General features: G+C 42.9%; 1 protein-coding gene across 4 annotated transcripts; it reads right to left on the bottom strand.

The window, feature by feature from the left end:
* Nucleotides 1-236: 236 nt before the first annotated feature.
* On the bottom strand, nt 237-20,032 carry LOC147902528 (metal tolerance protein A1-like). 4 transcript variants are annotated; one of them, XM_087373576.1, is made up of 4 exons: nt 19,934-20,028; nt 5,386-5,474; nt 5,092-5,171; nt 237-2,034 (listed from the first exon to the last, which is right to left on the bottom strand). In XM_087373576.1, exon 4 carries the CDS (start codon nt 2,031-2,033, stop codon nt 681-683), a length of 1,353 nt encoding a protein of 450 aa, XP_087229702.1. In that variant the 5' UTR covers nt 2,034; nt 5,092-5,171; nt 5,386-5,474; nt 19,934-20,028; the 3' UTR covers nt 237-680. The 4 variants fall into 4 exon arrangements, with proteins under 4 accessions (XP_087229702.1, XP_087229703.1, XP_087229701.1 ...); XM_087373577.1 differs by lacking the exon at nt 5,386-5,474 and having other exon boundaries at nt 5,082-5,171; nt 19,934-20,032; XM_087373575.1 differs by lacking the exon at nt 5,386-5,474 and having other exon boundaries at nt 19,934-20,032.
* Nucleotides 20,033-23,838: the final 3,806 nt, after the last annotated feature.

The following is a 23,838-nucleotide window of genomic DNA, read 5'->3' as shown; positions in this document are numbered from 1 at the left end:
TTCATACATTGCTCATATAATGATGAGTCAAATAAAGCTAGTAGAAAGTACTTTTGTTCACCTCCTATTTAACCTAAACAGGCCAAACATGCAGCTATAAAACAATGTATTGTGCAGATAAGACAGCCTCATTTCCTGATAAAAACAAGGTGTCTGCTCAAAGAACATTGACGAATTGATATCTCAATCAAGCACACTTCTGTAAATACCAGACTTTGCATTTAGTCATAGTCGTTTTGACTTGAGCAAAGTCTCCAGAACAATCATCCTTGCAAAATTAAAGACGGACCCTAATGTTCTCATTGCAAAAATCACATCACTACAAAAATGAGCTCTTCCTATTCTTATATTTAAAGTGCAACTGCTATGTGAACTGAGCAATACATTGACCAAAAATTATCCATTCTACAAGCTTTGGACCTTTTAGACCTAGTTGCCTGAAGTGCCTGGAGCTTCAAAATCCCAGACTCCTGATACCACATAGAACTACGAAGTGGTTCATTCAAAAGTCCAATCATAGTCAATATGGCCCCGTCCACCAGCTCGTGCTGCTTGTACTCTAAATCCGTCAGTCCAGTTACAACTAGGTGGGGCCCCTGACCATCCCTTTGTCAATGGGTAAAATGAGTCTCCACAGACATTTGAAATAACCTTTCAGCTCCAACCAGAGTGTGTACCAGTCACACGTTTCCACGATGCCTCTCAATTTGAACAGTAACATGACTGATATTAAACACTCGTTCACAATAACCCAATACGTTTTGAAGAATAGCATCGGCATCAGCATCATCAAATATTGTTACATGACAGGCAAGCAAGGTCTTCCCCATTGTGATTGCCCAGATGTGCAATTCATGAATTGCAATAACCCCTGGAATGTCACAGAGCCCTTTTTCAAGCTTTTTAACATCAATCTCCCGAGGCGTGCTTTCCATTAAAATCTCCACTATGTCTCTCAGTATTTTGACAGTAGTACCAAGAACCAGCAATGAAAACAAGAGAGTACAAATTAAATCCACCATCCTCCACTCAGGTTTTACCCAAATGATTGCACCCCCAATCATCACCCCAATACTTTGGACCAAATCACCAAAAACATGTAACCAGGCCCCTCTAACATTGATATTGCCAGCGTCTGAATATCCTGTGCGCGATGCGGCCTCTGTGTCAATGTCAATATCTAATTTGAAGCTTCCCTTTCTTTCAATTTCATTATAACTATATCTGTGTTCCTCAACAGCACCTGCTCCACTATCACCAGTCTGACTGTGACCATGGTTGTGGTCATGACCATCGCCATGATCATGACTGTGATTGCCATCATGATTGTGATCGTGACAGTGATTGTGACCGTGACTGTGACCGTGATCACCATCATCATCACCATGACCATCATGATCCAGAACCTGACTCTTGTGACCCTGCTCATGCAAATGCCCATGCCCATGCTCATCCCCATGCGCGTGGTTGTGACCATGGCTGTGCCCATGATGACCAAGTACAAAAACCATAGCGATATTCACACATAATCCAAAGCTGGCAACAATAAACATAAGGCGACCATCAATTGGCTGACTGCTATGTATAATCCTGTAGATAGCTTCATACACAATGATGCCAGTTAGAAGCCAAATAAGTTGAATTGAGAGAAGAGCGCCAATAATTTCAAGCCTGAAGTAGCCATAGCTTTGCCGAGGTGTGGCCTCCCAACTTGCAGCCCAGATAGCAAACAAGGAAATGGCAAAGCCTGCAACATCTGAAAGCAGATGCGCAGCATCAGTAAGAATAGCAAGACTATTGGACACCAGACCACCTGCCACCTCCACTGCAATGAATACCAAACATAACACAATAGCAATGCCAAGCTTTCGTGTAGCAACTGATCTGGCGTGTGCATCTTCCGCTCGGCTTTTTGCATCTGAAAACCCACAACCAGTACCACAGAATCTGCCTTCCAGGTTTTGTGAATCATTGCTGATTCCCTGCTGATTTATTTCATTCCCAAGCAATGGTTGTGAACTACAGTTCTCCATTCTGCAGACATCATGGCAGCCACTTGAATATTCTATATTTAAAAAACCAGACAACGACAACATTCACATGGCCAGCATTTAGTACAAAAGCTACTCACTCCTAACACATAGAAGGACACAATGGCATCATACTTCATGCTTTCCCTACCACTTGATCAAATGTTAAACATCAAGCTAAAATCTTGGACCACCTTAAACATGTCCTCAAACACAGCAATAATGGTTATCATGTTTATTATGTGGCCTGGAACCTATAATCATGATATAAACTTGCTTCCTCAATTTTAGTTTACATTGCATGAAATAGAGAGGTAACTGGTCACAATTGATGCACCAGAAGACCCTGTTCATTGGTTATCATGTTTATTTTGTGGCTTGAAATCTATAATCATGATATAAACTTGCTTCCTCAAATTTAATTTACATTGCATAAAATAGAGAGGTAAGTGGTCACAATTGATGCACCAGAAGACCCTGTTCATTGGCTCAACGATGGGAATATTCACAATTTCAACTTAATCCTGACATCCCGAAGGAGGTAGAATTCAACTTCTAACTTTTGAAATGTTGTCCAGAGACCCTGGGGGGAGTTAATCATGTGCAAAGTACACTTATAATTGCAGCCCTGTTTGGCTGCTCTCATTTGCACAACCATGGTATATCCCTGAGAAATTTGAAGGGATAAATCTCCAAATCTGTTGAGCCATAATTAAGGGGCGACAACAAGAACGATGAAATATCCTTTCCCTAAAGCTGATTTTTTGTTTCTTTTGGTATGTTTTCCATTATGAGCCCATGGGACGCTGTACTTCAAAAATTGGCCCACATAAAAGAGAGACAATCAATGGCCTAGTCAGTTCAAGCTTAAGTGCGTAGCCCCATGTGGGATTATCAAGCCACGTAAGAGCATGGTAGAAAGATCCCACGCCAGTGTGGCATGCGTACCATATATCCTTTCAATATGTATCAAAGGAATACTATGCATTAATATCGAGCAAGGAATACTACGTATGGGCTTCAGGCGAGAGCCTCTGAATCCTGAAGAACACAACGTACAAATTGACAGCAGCTCCATTTGCCAAATACTCGGCAAATGAGCATAAAAATGCATTATGCTAAGCCATAGAGACTACTAGGTGTAAGATTTGGTGCAAATTTAGAAATTTAAAAACATTCAAAGTCCATATGGACAGCACGAAGATGTAACATTCATGAAATGGACCATTAAAGGCTGCCTCCCAAAGAATAAAGTCAATCATAAGGTTGAAAACCATGAACTCGATCACGCATAGCAGGGACTAGCTACTATGACATCCCCACTGACGTCATCAGCGCCCGACAGTGGGTGTAGACCATAGTATAAACATATGCTCTCACACATAAAAATCCACACACCACACATACTTGAGCATCCATTTATACAAAGTCTTCATATTGAGTTTTTGTCGGCACTCCATTGGTGAGGCAGACTCAGCCATGACGCAAGCTAGCACTAAAGGAGAAAGCAATTCAAAAAGTAGTCCAAAATCTCTTACGCATCCCATAATTACCTTTTAGATGCACGAATGTAATGACATTTTCTAATCGAGAGGCCCTTATTTATCTTGAAAAAATAAAAATACATATTCTTCCTATTTGACCAAAAAACAACAACAACAAAACAATTCTAACTAGGCATTTTTTTGGGCATAAATGTACATATGACATGCCTGACAAATCCACTATCAATCAGAAGGCCCTATGCGCAAAACTGGAACTACCTAAAACTACTTGGCCAACGAAGGATACTTATGGAGGCTCTAAATCATGACGAGCATGAGGTACGAATTCGAAGATCGCTGATTATGGACTGCCTCACAAAGAAACAAAGTTTAAGTCTATTACAAAATATGTATAACAACTTTTACTCTTATCATAATGTATTCCAACCAAGAAATGTCTTTTCTTATAATTCTTCAAGAAAAAACTATACATGTTTCATCTTTGACCAAAAGTTAAAATTAATCAAACCAATCAGACTCAGTCAAACTAATGTTAGTATAACCTCAGCCAAAAAAATCTACCACAGTCATAGGCAAGTTGAGCTTGCCTTGATTAATCACAACTCACATTACAGCACCAAGAAGATGTTCTAGCATTGGCAAAAAACACAAACGATGTTGAACAAGCCAAAGGGCTAAACTGTCATGCACCCTAGTTGGTAGAGGGCTTCTAGAGTTTGAAAAACTGAATGCCTCAGCCTAAGATTTAGGCAAGTATCCTAGAAATTAGAGGGCTCTGAGGAAGTCACTATCATAGGAACATTTCACATTTCATGCGCATATTCACCTAAATTCTTCAAAAGGTGGGCCATGGAAATGAGTTAGTCTTTAATGCTACTAAATAGTGACTTTTGAATAGAGTATATACGCTGTTAGGGTAGTACTTTTTGATCATCTTGGATCGTTTTCTCTATTTGAGCTCTTATTCCACTCTCAACCATTCAAGCTCACCAAGATCGCCTAGGCATCTATAGTGTCAGGCCTAGCTTCTACCTATTTGATGGCCATGTCCTGCTTTGTATTTAAATTCATCTACTGGAATATACAGTTCTGCCCCTGTATTCTCTATGTTGCCTGTTTATTACGCTTCGAGAGAGTGAGGGGCATGCAATTTTAGTATCAAAGCAATTCTCTTGGGTTTTAGTGGGAGTTCATTCCTAAATTCCAACCACCAATCACTCTCCTCAGAGGCTCTACCCTTTCTAAAGTTTCCTTGCCAGATTCCTCTTGGAGGCTGAGATACTGCCATGTCATCATTTTTTCAGATTCTTTTCTTGCATGATGGCTTCCTCTCAGTCAAGGGAACATGAATATATCCTTACTTTCAAAAACGTTAGACATTAGGTCAGGAAAAACCCTGTCATCATTTCGCACAATCCATGGATTGCAGAGCTAAATATCAAAATCGGTGTAATTTTTTCATGCGTTTAGAATATTTGAGCCCTCTAAGGGGCAACAAAATCAGAAAATTTGCAGCATGACTTCCAAGAAGATTTGAATATGGTACCTTCACCGACCATTTCAGTATCAATTCAGCATTGAGTTGCCATTGTTGCCTTTCCAACAATTGGCTGATCTGGAACTGGTCGCTCTACAGCTGCATCACCCAATAACCCATTTTCATCTAAACTTTTTCAAATCCTTTCTTTTTCTATGTTGTTAGCCATTTCTCTGTTTAAATTTTCCCTTTCTCTTAAATTTTGCCTTCAAAAGGTTCTATAAATGTTTCCCATGACCAAGGATAAAGTTGGATCCCAAAAGCACAAAATGCATATCAGTGAGCATAACAAAAGATGTTGTCAAAATATGACCTGATGAAGAAGACGACTAGACTGTATTGAAAAGTAAGAGCCCCTTGCAAACATATCTTCAACCAAGGAATAAAAGAATCTCAAGGACCCTGCAGGCACAAAAGCGTTGCAGACAAGCATGAGGAGATCAAACAAGGCTCGAGAAACTCAATTGTGACTAGTGTGGAGACTACTTTTGATTTAACATGCTTTATACACTAGATCGTCGACATACGTGTCACGAGGACGTGACCCAAGCTAAGAGGGCATTACCTTGGAGAATTAAGTTTGAAGTTTTAGTGCTAAATGTCCCTTGGTTCTAATTGATCGAAAAAGGGGGCAAAGGAAATTTGCCCCTTGGTATTGAATGCTTGGACCTTTGGAGTGGTCCAAAGAGGGGCAAAACCGTGGATTTGCCACATGTAACCTTCCAAATCCAAAGTCCCTACGTGCATGGGAATGGAATGGACAAGAGGCTTTTGGATGGAGGATTGACGTCGCATAGGCGCCAACTGGAGAAGGGAAAGATATTTCGTACGGGAACTTGATGAGCAGAGGTCGCAGGTGCAATCACCAAGCAGCAGTCGTCGCTAGATTCCCTCTCTATACGATAGTTCTTGACGTAGCAAAGATCACAAATCCTGTGAGTAGAGGGCTGCCCGTGGGCACTTGTGGGTTGACGGTGAATCCCATGCATAGAGGTTTCTTGGGCTCATCAGAATTCCACACTTTTGGGCTGGTGGTCGCATATCCCAGGGTAGAGATGTTGTCTTGCTCTGGAGTTTTAGCAATTGGCAACTTTAAGGGCTATGCTCAGAGTTTTCTCTGTATAGTGGAGGTAATTAAGTTGACTAGTGCAGGTGTCATTCAAAATGCAATGGATAGTACTTCACATCTAGACGTCCATAATACTATGTCTCATCTACAAGTTCATAGTACTTGTAAATGGGGGTTAGCTTTCTTGAAATCAAGTTTGCCCAAGATAGTTTCCTTCAATGTCATGGAAGACACGACAGAATATTATCAGAAGAAAAGGACTATAACACAAATGGGATCCAAACTGATAAGAAGCTATAGTAGTGATCAAGAGTATCATAGTGGCATGCTCACAGGTATTGAGGACATTATAGTAACACATGTTGATGTAGAAAAGGTTTCTTGTGTTGCAAGTGACTCAAATATACTCACTGGTATAGAAGACTTGTCCTGTGTTGCAAGTGACTCGAACAGGCTCACTGGTATAGAAGACTTGTCCTGTGTTGCAAGTGACTCGAACAGGCTCACTGATATAGAATCGCCTTGTAGAGGTTTCATGGGCTGACCACAAATGCTTCGTCCATTGCCATCAAATCGTTTAGGAAGGGCTGGTCTTAAAGAGCTTCATCAATTGCCTATGAACTGTACAGGAGGGGCTGGCTGACCATGAAAGCTTCGTCAGTTGCCTTCGAATCGTTCAGGAGGGGCATAAACAGGCTTCAGAAAGCTACTAGTTGCTTTGGGATCTTCGCAGGTTACAAAAGGGGTCTCCACTTTTCAAGAGGGGGCATGTCACAAGGACATGAATTTTTAACCCTCGCTAAGTGGGCAATACCTCGGAGAATTAAGTTGGAAGTTTTCATGCTAAATGCCCCTTGGTTCTAATTGATACAAAAAGGAGGCAAGGGCAATTTGCCCCTTGGTATAAAATGCTTGGACCATTGAAGTAGTCCAAAGAGGGGCCAAAGTCCATACAAGTCATGGATTTGCTCACATGTAACCTTCCAAATCCAAAGTCCCTACGTGCATGGGAATGGTATGGGCAGGAGGGATGGAGGATTGGCGTCGCATTGGCGCCAACTGAAGAAGGAAGAGAGATTTCATTCCGAGATTTGATGAGCAGAGGTCGGGGTTGCAATAACCCATATGGCAGTTTTTGCGATCCGTACGGTAGTTCTTGGTGTAGCAAAGATCACGAATCCCATGGGTAGAGAGCTGCCCGTGGGCAGGTTGGATTCCATCTGGTGAATACACTTGTGGGCTGACGGCGAATCCCATAGGTAGAGGTTTCTCGGGCTGGTCGGAAATCCACGCTTGTGTGTTGGTGGTTGCATATCCATCGTACGTACGACGGTTTGGCCAACGAGCACAGCTTACGATTCAGTCGGTAGACGGCTGCTTGTGGCCAGAGATCGCGATTCGCCTTATAGAGGTTTCATGGGGTGACCACAAACGCTTCGTCCATTGCCTTTGAATCGTTCAATTCTGGTAGGGATCAGTCAAAGCAAAGTCCAACATAGGATATGCTTGGTGAGAGAAGTGAACAAGAGAGACTATACACAAGGCAATGTTGCCTAATGGAATGTGGATTCCGAAATACCCTAATTGCAAGAGTAATTGTAGCCCATATCTAATCTGGATTTTATGCTCACGCCGATTTCTTATCGCCCCCTCTATTGGATTAGGGTTGGTCACCTCCCCACCTGTGAGCCCAAAAATGAGGAGTGCATCGGGGGGGTAGACCATAGGACCATAGAAAGGGTCATGGGGCTGCCACATGGGCAGCACATGGGCTGCCATGTGGGCAGCAAATAAACGAAAGAACCTGACAGAGAGAAGCCACCATGGAGGGTAGATCTGAGCAAAGATGCCCAGAGGCTCTCCATGCTTGAGAAGGTCAGTCTGTGCAAGGTTTCCAGCAAGCAAGGGCTGTGTGGACTGGTCAGATGACGTCAGCCAAGGTATGGACTGTACAGACAACCGGGGCACAAGGGCTAAATTCATGGATGCTTTATCGGCAATGCTTCATAGCCCAAGGCACTGAAGCATGTGGGCCAGCAAATCGGCGAACACATTTGTGAGGACGTCGGAGAGGTTGTGCACATTACAATGCAGGAGATGGGAAAGCAGCCCATGCTTCTTCCTATACACCAAAACAATGGGGATGCGAAGGATATTGATCCACCAAAGAGTCTCCCACAAGATTGTCAAAGACGAACCTACATCAAAGGGGAATCGAAATTTGAGATGCTCAGCTTACATGCCATGCTCCTGAAGCACACGAGAGATGCATTCATCTGGCACTGGACTTAATGGTGGGGATGGAAACCAGTCCAAGCATGCAGATTTCAGGGATAATACCAGACGGCTCTGCCCTGCAGACAATTCTGATATGTTCATGACCACTGCCAATAATAGAAGCAGCATCTACACGGTACAACCTAGATGACATCCAATGAAGACAATGGACTGCAAGAGGAAGATGGCTTATATGACACTTTTGAAAAATGCGCACAATAATACTGTTGGTAAGAAGCCCTTGCACCACCATATTGGTCTAAGCAGTTACTCCCATCAAGTACATTGGTGCACAGCAGCAAGGTAATATATATATGCAAGATGATGAAAAGGATGCACATTGAAGTGCAGTTGCAGGAGACCAAGGTAAGGCTGCAGTTGGGGATGAGAAAAACTTAAAACAGAAGTTGAGGATCATGAAGGAAAAGGGCAATCAGCTTCTTCCCAGGGAGGGTGATCTTCTAGGGCACAATAATGCTACACCCTGTTTGGAAGAGCACCAAGGTACACTAATTCATGGGGATTCTACTGTAATCCCACACAAGATGCCAGGTGGGCAGCAGGCAGAATATATTTTACACAACCAGCAAGATCCTTTCATTTTGGGAAAACTTACTAGTGAGCAGGCCACTATGATCTTCCCCATGGAGAACTTCAGCTAGAGACTCCCACCAGTGACACTTCCAATGGGGTGATATCCTTGAGCTACATGCAGGGGATGGAGATTCACTACCACCATTTAGTGCATCCCACAACCTCATGTGGATGCTTTTGGGAGAGCCTGTCCCTCTAGCACTTATTTCTCAGCTTTATTTCAGCACAATGCATGTGAGAGGAGTTGGCCTCAATCTCAATCAGATAGGAGGCTCTGCATAGAGTCTAGACTACCTCAAATGCAGCCTGGACAGATTTATGTGGAAGGATGACATATGCATAATACGCACACGGGTTTGGGACATGAAAGTCGCCTAGTCAAATGAGCACCATGCCTATGTGATACCATCTGTGGTCAGGGATGACTTGTCTTGGCAGGGGCTTGGTTGGACAGGTGTGTGGTAGACACTTAAAAGATATTTTGATGGACCACAGATTCAAAGGAGAAACCAAGAATCCTAATAAGCGAGAAGAATGGCTCTCAGATTTGGAAGGATATTTCAAATTATATCCAATGGATGATGAGGGCAAGATTCCTCATTATGGCCTACGTCATGCCCACATCTAGTTAAAGATGTGTACTTCATCTTGGAAGCACTATACATGGGCAGCTTTCAAAGACCTCATGGGTGTCATGATTAGAAGGATATTACATGTGAGGACTGAAAATCCCTGGAATGTTGAGGAAGCACGAGAACTACTGGAACTGTATGAGCGTGATAATAGCATCCATAACGAAGATGATTTTCAGTTCTTATCATTTGGGCAGGCGAGCATTGCTACAGCCCTTGTGCTCCCAACAAATATTGAGAGAGCAAAGACGCTTATGGAGATGTTGGAGCCTAAAAACAGCAGCTACAATGAGAATGATCTTCAGTTCTTCGCATTTGGGTAGGCAAGCACATATAAAAATGAAATGCAACGACACCTCATCAAAGCTGCCTTGCAAGGTATATGGCAAAACAATGAATGCTTCCAACGTGGAGAAAGTGGACAGCAAGGCACAGCGAGGTTCACAAAATAACTGCCTTGGGATTCCGGAACAGCCTATATGATTTTGGAGCTTCTTCATGACGAGCACGCTAGGTGGGATCAATATACCTAGATGAATCCAGGAACATTCCCAAACTCATTCTCTAAAAACACAACATAGTGCAGTTTCAATCTCATGATAGTCACTCACAAGGTTGAAAACCATAAACTCCATCATGCATAGCAAGGACTAGCTACTATGACATCCCCACTGACGTCATCAGCGCCCAACAATGGGTGTAGACCATAGTATAAAAATATGCTCTCACACATACAAATCCACACACCCACACATACTTGAGCATCCATTTATACAAAGTCTTCGTACTGAGTTTCTGTCGGCACTCCGGAGGTGGGATCAATGCTTACATGACCCCGATGGCGCTACAACTTATGGGAACAAGAACTATTTGAGCCGGGTGGCAAGCATGACCTTTTTGCAGCAGCAAGGAGCCTTTGTTTCCAGCAAACAAGAACTATCTTACTTTTCCATTTGAGCCGGGTGGCATGCATGACCTTTTGTTAAGCACTATTTCTACTTTGACACAGATCACGGGCGATGGCATTTCCTTTGTTCCACCCAGCCTACTCTCGTGGATCACAGATATTCTAATTAGTTCGTTCTTTTGTTTTTCTCATGCTTATCCACGAGACCCTCATTTCCCTAGATAGTTCTTGCCAAATGTCATCATTTTAGCCTCTCCACTTGGTGCACCTTTTTACCCCTCTCTTGGGACACATTTTAAACCACTTGCCCCTTGGCATTATTGCACATTTAGGTGCACCTAGGCCTTAGCACTCAGAACTACCTAGTCAATGCCATTTCACCCTCACCTAGGACCTTGGCAGTTACTTCTCTTGACCATTTCAATTACGCACATTAACTATTACAAAAGTTGGTCATCTAAGAGAAAATGCCCACCGATCTTTCCGAGGTCATGCTATCTCGGCTAGAGCATAACATTCCTTCCCTCTTCAAGCATCAGCGTCCTCGATGATGAAATCTGGGAACACTCTCCGTAACTGGTATACGGATTCCCAGGTAGCTTCCGATAGAGGCTGACCATGCCATGCAACCAACACCGTGGATATCTTCCGATTTCGTATTTGCATTGTTCCTCGGTCCAGGATTCTTGTTGGCTTGCGCCTTGCAATATCCTCTATCTCCTGAAACAAAACCACACCTTCGATTAGTGAGTCACCTGTATGCAAAAATTTCTTTAAGCGCGAAACATGAAAAACCGGGTGCACCTTACACCCCTGTGGCAATTCTAATTTATAGGCTACACTGCCTATTCTCTTTAGAATTAACCACGGCCCACAGTATCGAGGTGATAACTTAACACACTCTCCTGAAGTCAATGACTTCGAGTGCGAAGGAACTCTGAGAAAAACTTTGTCCCCTTCCTTAAATACCCTTATAGACCGATTTTCATCCGCATACACCTTGGCTCTATCCATAGCCTGGCAGATATTAGCTCTCGCAAGGGCTAGCATCTCCCGCATCTGAACTACAAAGTTCGCGGCACTAGGCACTTTCTGAGGTACTCCAACTATAGTTGGATTGGCTGGTCTATAACCATAGTTCAGTTCAAACGGACTGAACCCGGTAGAGGAATGTTTCCTATCATTGTAGGCAAACTCCAACAATGGCAACCACTTGTCCCATGTATGTTGCCTCAATGACACATGCCCTCAGCATGTCCTCTAAAGTCTGGTTGACTCTCTCCGTCTGACCATCCGTCTCAGGATGATCCCCACCACTCATTCCCAACTCAGTCCTTAGTGTCTCGAATACCGCTGTCCAGAAATGACCGGTAAATCTGACGTCTCGGTCTGACACTATGGATCTAGGCAATCCATGCAGACGAAATATATGTCTAATGAACAAATCCGCCACTTGCGGGACACTAACAGACTCTCTAGTCGGAATGAAGTGAGCCATCTTGGTTAGACGATCAACCACCGCAAGGATAGAATCATACCCTCCTTGCGTCGTAGGCAGTCCTACAATAAAGTATGGAAATGCTCTCCCACTTAGTGGTATTTCTAAGGGCTGTAAAAGTCCGGGTGGCTTCACCCGCTCAGCCTTGCTTACCTGACACGAGAAACACCGTGTCACATATTCATGAATATGCTTTTTCATCTTTGGCCAAAAGAAATCTCGCTTCACAAGATCATATGTCTTCTCGACTCCTGGATGTCCCGCACACGGGCTATCATGGCATTGTCGAATGACTCTCTGCCTGAGATCATTCTGACTAGGTACTACAATCTTGCCATTTCTAACTAGCATACCATCCCTTATGGTATATCTTGCATAAGTTTGGTCTTTTCTGGATGCCAGGTCATCCTTTTCATTTTCCCCGGGTTTTAACACATGAGCTTTAGGCCATAAGCTCTGGACAAACTCGTCCACCTTTTGAGTTTCTCTTATCTCGGTCATTAGAGCACTCTCTAATACCGTGAAACTCAGGTTGTGCATAATGCGAGACAACGCATCAGCAAGCTTATTGTCTTTTTCCCTTCGGTACCGAATCGTTAAATTAAACTCCTGCATGAGCTCTGCCCACCTAGCTAAGCGGCCCCTCAAGTCAGGCTGTTTAGAAAAATATTTCAGAGTATCATGATCCACATCCACATAAAACTCTGAACCATACAAATAATGCCTCCATGTTTTCAAAGCATGGATAACATCATACAACTCCAATTCATGAGTTGGCCAATTCCTTTGAGAAAGAGAAAGCTTCTTGCTTTCAAAGGCTACTGGCCTTCCCTCTTGAAGGAGGACTGCTCCTACCGCAATGCCACTTGCATCAGTTTCTAGAAACAACGGTTTCTGGGGATCAACTATTTTTAACACCGGTCCTGTGACCACAGCTTGTTTTATGGTGTTAAAACTTTCTTGTTGATTCTGTCCCCAAATAAAAGGTACTTTAGCTGAGGTCAGATCAGTCAATGGCGATACTATTTCGGAATATCCTTTGATATGCCTTCTATAAAACTAGACAAATCCCAAGAATGATCGCAACGCCGTCAGACTCTGAGGGATTGGCCAAGTTAGTATCGCAGCCACTTTCTTCGGATCCATTTCTACCCCCTGTGAAGTAATTATGAATCCTAAATACTCAAACCTAACCATACCTTGTATAGTTTTCTTTTTATTTACATAAAGACTAGCTTTCCTCAAAGTACTGAACACTACTCTTAAGTGTTCACGATGCTCAGTAATACTTTTACTGAATATCAGGATATCGTCAATAAAATGTACTACGAACTTTTCGATATACGGACGTAGCAAATCGTTCATCAGCATGACGAATGTAGCAGGAGCATTAGTAAGTCCAAAGGGCATTACCAAAAACTCGTAATGACCAAACCTGCTTCTGAAAGCAATTTTATGCACATCCTCGGCTCTAATCCGGATTTGATGGTAGCCACACTTAAGATCTATCTTGCTGAAAATCACGGCTCCATGTAATGCATCTAGTAAATCATCAATCCGAGCCATCGGATACCTGTGCTTAACAGTGATATTATTCAATGCTCTGTAATCTATACAGAGGCGAAACGTATCATCCTTTTTCTTCTTTAATATCACTGGCATAGCAAAAGGTGAGAAACTTGGTTGAATCAACCCCAACTTGAGGTATTCTTCCAGTTGTCTACGCACCTCCGCCTCTTCAGTAAAACTCATTCTATAAGGAGGTCTATTTACAGGTTCGGCCCTCGGGATCAGTTCAATCTTATGTTGAACTTTCCGCTCTGGAGGTAACCCATAAGGTAGTTTATCCCTAAAACATTCAGAGAACTCCTCTGTTATAAGATTAGCCAGCTTGGCCATCTCACCACTTTGCATAACATCAATGCTAGCCGAAGAATCATCAACCGGCTCTACCGATGCTGTGCAAAGGAATTAAAACTCTACTTGAGCTTTTCTGATTTCCATCACGGAAACCAACGGTCCCTGAGATATATCTTTTTCACCTCGCAAGACATAAAGCACATCATTCATCTTGAATTGATATACGTGCTTTTTCCAATCAATGGCTGGATTCTTCCTAGAATGCCACGCCATACCCAGGGCTATATTTGCATGAGCAAGCTTGGTCATTTCAAAATCAAGCTTCTCAGCATAGTCCTGAATCCGAAGCTCCAACTAGGTAACCCTTTGGTCCCATACTTCAGTTGAACTTCCATCTGTCATTCTGACTGTATACGCATAGTCAGATGGACTTGTCTTTAATTTCAGCCTCTTCACGAGCTTGGAGTTAATCACATTGTGAGTTGACGCCGAGTCAAACAACACAATGACATCATGATTGGCCACTTGCCCTTTCATTTTAATTAACTCCGTATCATTAAAGGCTGTATACCCCATTGCTGCGGGCTTAGATAGGATGTTATCAGGTGCACTCGTCACTAGCTTAGCAACAGACACACATAACAAACAAGGTACTAACCTCTGAGAAGGTCCCGCCAGTTGCATCTGCATATGTTCTGCATTGGGACTCTCCTGCATTTCCATGTCGCATTCAGATATTATCATATTAGCCGTACGACGGTCTTTATTCAGTGGACAATCTTTCCACTGATGTCGCTGAAGGCAGCCGAAGCACAATCCTTCTTTTCTAGCTTTCTCTTTTTGTTCAGGGGTCAACGAGGACTTTGACCAAGCCCGGGCTGCCATTAGAGTTAATTTCCTTTTCACCCCAACGGTGGTACTTGTTTTTATTGGTCCCTCAACCGGCTTCACCTGCTTGTTTTGGCCACTTGGCTGAGAGACACTTGTCTTTGAAGTCCATTTCCTCTGAAATCCCCCTTTTTTCGGGTACTCATACTGAGTCCCTGCCTGCACAAATCCACCAGATCTGCCTCTGGCATCCTCATAGTTCAAGGCTACTGCAATAGATTCATCTAATGTAGTCACATACTTAGCCCGAACTTCCATTTTGATCTTGTCGTTCAGTCCATAGATATAGTCTTTTAACTGAACCAACATAGGGAGAGGATCTGTTATTTTCATGACACATTCCCTGAATTTGTCAGTGTACTCTGCCACCGACAGATTCCTCTGACGAAGATTTCTATAAGCATCCCAAGCTCGGGACTCTTCATCAGGTGGGAGAAAGTGTTTCTTAAATTCGGATTTAAACCCTTCCCAGGTGGTAGGAGCAACTTGATCCTTCTGTTGCTTTATCCACCATCTATCCGCTGCCTCAATAAACAGGTGCGTGGCCTCACGGATTTTAGTTAGATCAGATCTAATTTCACAAATGGCGAAGGCTTCTTCCCACTTGTGTAACCAAACCTCGATCACATCAGAGCTGCGCTCGGTCATCCAACCAGCGTACTTCTCTGATCTATAATTAGCGATATTAGGCACTTTGACCCTCGCGCGCTCTAATGAATGTATACTGGGCTCTCGCTCTGCTGGAGCTTTGCCCTTATCAATTCTAGACGCTCTAGCCGACAAGGCTTGTACCATCTCCCTAATCTCATTCTGACTAGCATTCACTTGAAGCTGCTGGTTCATAATCTGCTGTAAAGCATCTTCTAATATTGAAATCCTACCGATCAAAGTAGGTGCTGCATGATGTGACATCTGTTGTGTAGACTGTACTCTAGACTCACTAGGATTCACCCTAGAATTCTGCCCTTCTGCCTCCATAGTTTCACAATGGAAAATGTTTTTTTTTTCTTTTTCTTTTTTTCTTTTTTTTTCAGTCTTTTCTAAAACCCAAACAGCGCTTTTCCCTATACTAGGGAATTTCCTGCAATCTGATCCCGACTAAAGCACACAGGTATATGCACAGGCATAATCTGTCCCTGCTACAACATTAGAGCCTCATGCAGGCTGATTGCCCTCAAGATCCGTCTATGAAAGCAAAGCATCGCCCGACTAATCGAGGAGAAAGGAAAAAAAAACAAAACAAAAGTAATGAAGTTCGAAGAGAGCTCCCTGGTCGTTAACGAACAGCCACGCTCCCTTTTGTTCCATACAATTCCGGCCAACAGTCCCTCGCTCTGCTGCGACCAGTCTGGAATCACAGCTTAGGTACAGACTCTTGTCGTTCAACTAGCGTTCTACGCTGATCAAGTGCCTTCATGCACTAACTAATGTCAGGCTCTCTGCTCTCGGTCTGTCGGGCTATTCTGCCACCTGAGTTTCCTGCCCACGGACTCCTAGCGTCAACGAAAGAGGCGGCCAGATCCCGTGACCGTAACAAAATTTGCACCTGCCTCTGACTCCCGCGTCGATCCTCGTCCACCTGCGCTCCAGCCCCAATTGAGAAAACTTCGTCAATCGTTGACGACCTCCATTAAAGTAATCCAGCACCCACGGATTCGTAGGCCAATTGCGCGTCAGCGCGTTACGGGACCCCACTAGCCTTTTTACGTTGACAATCGGGAACGCCGTCGATCAGGCGTCGCCAACAACTCCGTCACCGCCTCGTTTCGTCACGTAGTCTTGTCACGTTCCTACCTCGTTTTGTCACGTCGTAGCCTCACCCGATCAATCCGTCGATTCGCTCTCAGCTCATTCGACGATCCAACTCCATCTCGTTCACGTGAAGGTTTCTAATCCCCTCTCTTGTCCCTTACTCTCTCCACAAGGCTCTGATACCAATTGTTAAGCACTATTTCTACTTTGACACAGATCACGGGCGATGGCATTTCCTTTGTTCCACCCAACCTACTCTCGTGGATCACAGATATTCTAATTAATTCGTTCCTTTGTTTTTCTCATGCTTATCCACGAGACCCTCATTTCCCTAGATAGTTCTCCTTGCCAAATGTCATCATTTTAGCCTCTCCACTTGGTGCACCTTTTTACCCCTCTCTTGGGGCACATTTTAAACCACTTGCCCCTTGGCATTATTGCACATTTAGGTGCACCTAGGCCTTAGCACTCAGAACTACCTAGTCAATGCCATTTCACCCTCACCTATGACCTTGGTAGTTACTTCTCTTGACCATTTCAATTACGCACATTAACTATTACAAAAGTTAGTCATCTAAGAGAAAATGCCCACCGATCTTTCCGAGGTCATGCTATCTTGGCTAGAGCATAACACCTTTTTACAGCAGCAAGGAGCCTTTGTTTCCAGCCAACACTTGCAATTTTGAGGGCAAAATTTTGAGGAGGGATGGCTGTAAAGAACGGGAAAAGGGAGCTAATTTAGGGATGCTTTAGTGACGGTTAGAGGGGATAATGGAGGGAACTATATAAGTCCAAGCCCTCCACTTTTGTAACACTTTTGATGTGACATCTAATCTATCTCCTCCTTCCTCCTACTTGCAACCTACTCTCTCTTCCCCAATCCTCTCTCTCTCTCTCTCTCTCTCTCTCTCTCTCCGTGCGTGTCTCCCTCCTACCCACCTCGTTCTCTCTCTCCGTGCGTGCGTGCGTGCATGTGTCTCCCTCCTTCCTACCCACATCATTCTCTCTTTCCTACCCCTTCTCCTTCCTCCTCTCCCATTCTCTCTCTCCATTCCTCTCCTCATTCTCGCTTTCTCCAATCTGTGCCCTACTCCTTTTCTACAGATGTATGGACAAGCCTTGAAGCAACATTTGGTGGCAACCTAAATAATTCCAAGCTGTTTCTCAAGATGCAATTGTATAGCATGACTTATCAAGAGTCGAATTCTCGTAAACACCACTTGGATGCTTCTAGCCTTCTTTTCAACAATGTGTTTTTATTGCATTTCCATTGGTATTTCTTGAGGACAGTTATCTTTTAGGAGGGGGCAAATGCAAATTGTGGATCTTGTCCCATGGCCCATGAGTTGAGCCCAAGAGCTTTTTTAAGTATGAACCTCTAATTATGTGCCTATGCATCAGCCCTCTACGCCATACTTGACATTCCTGAGCCTTTGAGGCCACATGTACGTCTCAATTAAGTTCTACTAGAAGCCTCTTAAGTTCATTGGTAGAACATGCCATGTTCTCACTTGTAATTCCAATCATGTAATGTCCTTTCCTAAAATACTCACAATGGGATTAGACACTGCCTATTTAGACCTTCCCATAGAATTTTGAAGGAAATGGCTATGGAGGTTGGAGAAGAAACATGGGAGAACATGAAACGCAATGGCAACAAAAACTCAATATGTTTATTCATGTGACATATATAGGCTGAGATTATAATGCATATACATCATCAATGAGATCATCATGAGGACCCCTAGATTCACTATTACATCGACCATCCCATGATCCTCTCTGAATCAATCACACCTACCTTAACCACTCCCACTCAACACACAATGTAGACACATCCACATGAGGACGGATACATGGATGGACATAAGCATACAAGGACAAACATACACAATAGGTTACACATATGGAACCTCCAAAATTCGCAACATGAGGATCGAGAAAGGGACACAGTGCATGACCACATTACAAAGGTTGAAGAAATCTAGGGCCAATTAGAGGAGGATTGCCAAAGAGCTAGCGAGGAAAAGCAAGCGGACATAAATAAGCGAGTGAGAAAAAGCGAGCAAACAGTAAGAAAGACCTCCATCAAAGAAAGGTTTAAGGCTAACAAACATATCAATAGAAGGTCAATTCAACATATTTAATCTTACCAAACAAGCCATGCAAAGAGAAGCCACACCACCACAAGGGAAAAATGGTAAATACATAGCCAATTGATACAAGACAAAACTGACTATATCCATTGCCCTCCACCCATTGGCCACATAGTTAACATTTGGAGCCATTCAAGCTCCAAAAGTCTCTGATCCAATTCAAAAAATATCACAAAAAGAATGCAATACAGAACACTTCATAGTGGAGAGCTCAACTCAAACCCTACTTATGCTAGTTTCAATTTGCTCGTGTGCATTTATTCCTACCTATGTGTACAGCATACGTCGGGCAAAGCAATATTTCCGATCCTCATTCCTTTGCACCAAATCGAGAAAATGCAAAATTTGCTTGCGCAAGACTGACGTTCGCCCAATGTTTGGTCTCTCTCCTCTCCACCCGCTTGTTCTTGGATGCTCAATCCCTTAAAGTAGCATTTTGCTCCCATCTTGCACTCTACTAGCCTAACATGTGCCCTCACTTGCATCCTCCTCCAACTCAATCTCAACTATGTTGAGACTATGTTCTAAGACTAGCTAACCCACCTGTCTCAAATCTTCATCACTTGGACATTTTGCTCCGATCCCCACACCCTGCCGGTCTAACCGATGCCCTCATGTTCCAACTGAATAGTCAAAAGTATGATCAAAGGCTAGCTAACCAGCCTATCTCAAAGCTTCGCAAAGATTTTCATGGCAGCTTTGTCCACAATCACTAAGCATGGGACATAGCCTTGCCGACATGGCGCCAAGCAGATTCTCACCTACAAGCTTCTGAAGTTAAGACAACAAGCACTTACTCTATTCCTTGCGCTCAAACAGGCATAGGTCGTAGGCTGCATCAAGGAGCCATCAAAAGAAACTGAGGCTTGTCTGCAAGAAATCCATATCGCCTCCACCGGTTAGGACGATCACATGGGCATAACAAGTGCTCCCAGTTGTGCATGGGCAATCTGGGCCTGCTGGCCACCACCTCATCCCATACGACTCGACAGGAAAAGCGAGAGCTAAATCCGAGGAGAGACAATAGGCACAGCATTAAACGCAGAGGCAGGGAGACGAAAAGCGGAGAAAGAGGCGGGAAAGGGAGAACCTACCTGAAGAGCTGGTGGTCTCCGCTGCGGGATGATATGAAAGGCATCCAAAAGGCAAACAAAAGAGACAAACAAAGGCATGAAAAATGAAAGGGAAAAGAAGAGAGACGAAGAAAAGAAGCGAAGGAGGAGAATACCTGATGAGCGAAAGGCCGGAGGGCTCCTGGACGATGAAGGTAAAAGGCTACGGAGGTGTGAGCAGGAAGAAGAACATGCATAGCAAAAAGAACACGAGTACCTTCCTCCTTTGCCTATATATAGCACTAGTTCACACGTTTCCCTTCACTCCAACCTTATAGCCCACACGTGTGCCCAATCAATTCCAGAAGAGTTGCATCTGTTTTGCAGATTGGAATGTTTTTTTTTTTTTTAATTGAAAGAGTTATGTTTATATATTAATCAGTAAAACAGACTCATACAAAAGACATCTCAACCAAAATGCACTGAAGTTGGCCTGAGGAGAGTGCTAGAGTTCGCTTGCAGAGTTCGCTTGCAGATTGGAATGTATTGCTATTTGCTACATTTATTGCAGTACCAAGTTTGGAGTAGCAATTTTGTCCCCTCCCATACCCTAACCATCGCTACCTTGCAGATCATCCCCATACAAAGCTTCTGGAACTACTGCACACATCTTATATACACTCTGCCCCCATTTCAAAACCAAGCCCAACTGGTTTGCATCTTTGTTAAGGAGGTTTGGGGGGTACCCCAGGCACCCCCCAAATTCCCTTCTGAAACTGGTGTGGCTGGTTGCAGAGCTATTTGCAAGATGCTATGGGGACTAGCCCATTACATGCAAAGCCTCGGTGGGAAGCTGGTGTGGGGGGCCGATGGGGAAGGCCTCTAAGTATGGTGAGCTCACATAAGAGCTCATTCCCACTTTATCAATCCTCTGTTTTAGATTTTCAATGAGCCAAAATAAGCAATTGATCCTTCCCAGAGCTCTAGAAAATTGTTTCGGCCTGACACAACTTTAGGCCAAAAAATCTCCAATGTTGAGTTGGGCATCGTGGGAATGTGCTCTAAAAAGTTGTATTTTGAGCTTCCCTAACTCTAGGGGAACCCCTATGGGAATTTGGAACTTCAAAACCATTCTCTAAATTAAAATTCCCCAAAGCATACCTTGTTACATAGTTTTCTTTTTCCACATTCTCTAAATTAAAATTCCTCAAAGCATACCTACTTTTTATAATATATATATATCCTCAAAGCATACCTGACTCTAGGGGAACCCCTATGGGAATTTGGAACTTCAAAACCATTCTCTAAATTAAAATTCCCCAAAGCATACCTTGTTACATAGTTTTCTTTTTCCACATTCTCTAAATTAAAATTCCTCAAAGCATACCTACTTTTTATAATATATATATCCTCAAAGCATACCCCCCCATTTTTTATAATATATATTCCCTTTTCTTTTCTTTTCTTTTCTTTTTAAAGTTCTCTTTGGGTACATGATTTGAACTGGGAACTACATCTTATAATAGTATGAAAACATGTACTTGGCCTTAGTATCTTACATAGAAGTTACATGTACACTAAGCCCACGAGAGCACATTGCGAATGCACTTTCCACCAGCATGCTTACATTCCAATTTTCTAAAGGGATAGCTTATGCTTTACCTAATCTTTAACTTCTAGTACAAGCCACTATTTGTCGTTAAATAAATTTATTTGTTGTTGATATTGAGGATGTGCACTGATTGTTGCATACTTCTCTCCATGAAATGTTCATCCAGTTTGTGTTTAAAACTTATTTGCTACAATGTGTGAGCTTAAGTTAAAGTAGTGACTAATTTTGCCTCTCTTTTGAGATCAACATGCATGTAAGTACTTTGAAAATTGATGATTAATTGATTTACTTCCATTTGATGTCCTTATTGGCTTGCACATATGTTGAGATAGGTTTGAAAAAATAAGTTGAAAGTTGATGCTGAGGTCTATTATTTGACATCCAAGGACGAACCTTGGAAGGATTTTTTCATTCAATGCATACAATCCTATTCTCCTTCCACATGTGGAGATTGGTGGATAGTAGTAGGTAAATGTTTACCTCAACCCATCGTAGGGTTCCCTCCTCCCCTTTTATGGCTCCAATCCTAAAACCTTGGGTCAGCTTCAAGAGTACTCTTTTGGAGAGTTCCCCCTTCCTCTTTGAAAGAGGTATATAGGTAGCCTATCATGTGAAATGATACTATACTTGATGATCATGATAGACCACTTGGTACCTCTTATTAGAAGGAGCAATCTAAATGGGAGATTAGGTCCTACTCCCTCTAAGGTTTCTTGGAGGGATTTCAAAAACCTATGAGATGATTAGAGACTCTAAATAGTAAAGTTACCTTAGAGAAAGTGTAGTGAGGATTTAGCAAATCGATGCAAACAGACCCTTGGATTGGTTTCTTGCAGGTGGTAGGCCTCACTCTCAATTTACTTGTCCAGTGGCCTTCACTTCACGTTATAAGACTATGCAGATTTGACAAGGATGCCTTGGTCTTTGATATTCATTCTGAGGGTAGGTTGTCCAAGTCTATGGATGATATACTTATGCATTTTCCATTTGGGCCTATCAAGGTTGTAGGTCACATGGAGCATTGTTTTTTGGCTTCAAGATGGTATTTAGACCCTAATAGGGATCATATTCCCTTGGGTTCATAGAGGATTTGCCTCTATGGAGATGTCCCCATAAAGTATATATAGTGGGGCCCCACGAAGTGGGAATGGATTGATGCAAGGCACCGAGAGAAGAGCGTCCCCTTCTTTTGATACACGGTTAATAATGCAGGGAAGTTTCAGCTAAGCCTTGGAGGCTAGAAGCCCACCAGAGCTTCTCATTGGGAGAATTTTTAGATTTTTGTTGACTTGTAGAAATCCTTTTGAAAGACACTCTAGAAATAGAAAAATCACTCTTTTCTACTAACTTCCTATCCATGGATGGATTGTAGTGAATTAGTAGAGCTTTGTGTTTGGGGCAGACTCTACTTATATTCGTTTGCCTTTCTATTGTTGAGAAGTCTATGTGCTTGGGGTAGACTCTACTTATATTCGTTTGCCTTTCTATTGTTAAGAAGTCTATTTAACATTTCTTATGGGATTGCAAACATGCGAGGATCATCTAGAAAGGGATTGCTAGCTTATTGAGAGCTTTTATACATTCTCCTTTCTTCATGACCTGGGGCTTTGTAGCTTGGCATTCTATTTTGGGCCTCACGTGTTTGACATGACTCATCTTGGGCTCTTTTGGGTCAATGAGACCTGGTTGAGTCATGCTCTCTTGACGGTGCTTCTGGGTCTCCCTACAGACCTACACATGCCTCTATGGATACTTCCTAGGAGACTTTGGCAAGCATAGTGGCATGGCATATTTATACATACATATGCACAAAGGCCTTGGATGGTTTCTAGGTCCAGCATGCACACACATTGTCTAATATTTGGATAGATACTCTACCGACCTTGGAGGCCATTTGGGGGAGCATGCAGGGATCTTCTTGAGTAGTCTCTACTCGAACAGTTGTTTTTCTTAAGGAGTGGAGTGGCTCCCCATCCTTCTGGGAGTCCCCGCAAGGTTGAGTTGGCACTTTCAGCCTCAACCTTGGATATTTTCTAGCTCTCATCATATAGGATCTTGATTTTGCCCTTGCCCTATAGGGGCATTTGTTTTCTCATGCCTTGCATGATGTACTTTTCCCTTGAGCTTTGCTCTTGGAGTTTCTTTTGTACTTAATAGAAGTCTTTTCTTTGCAAAAGAGGGGAACAAATCCCTCTTGAATGTGAACAAGAGAATATTGAGACACATATTAGACACAAAGATTTTGGGATTGAATAGAAAGGGAATCACATCAATTTGTAAGAGAATATAAAGGAAATCACATCAAATGTGACCAAGAGAATATTGAGACACATATGAGGCACAAAAGATTTTGGGATTGAATATAAACAAAATCAAATTAATTTGCAATGTTACTATGATAGATAGTGACTATGCATGTGATCAGGATACAGGAAGATCAACCTAATACAAGAAGGTCAACCATACCAT

The sequence above is a fragment of the Dipteris shenzhenensis genome, chromosome 4, assembly GCF_047967505.1.
Source record: "Dipteris shenzhenensis isolate YYH24624 ecotype China chromosome 4, Dip_SZ_1.0, whole genome shotgun sequence".
Lineage (NCBI taxonomy): Eukaryota > Viridiplantae > Streptophyta > Polypodiopsida > Gleicheniales > Dipteridaceae > Dipteris > Dipteris shenzhenensis.
The sequence above is the reverse complement of the archived record's forward strand: the minus strand, read 5'-3'. Positions and strand labels throughout refer to the sequence as shown.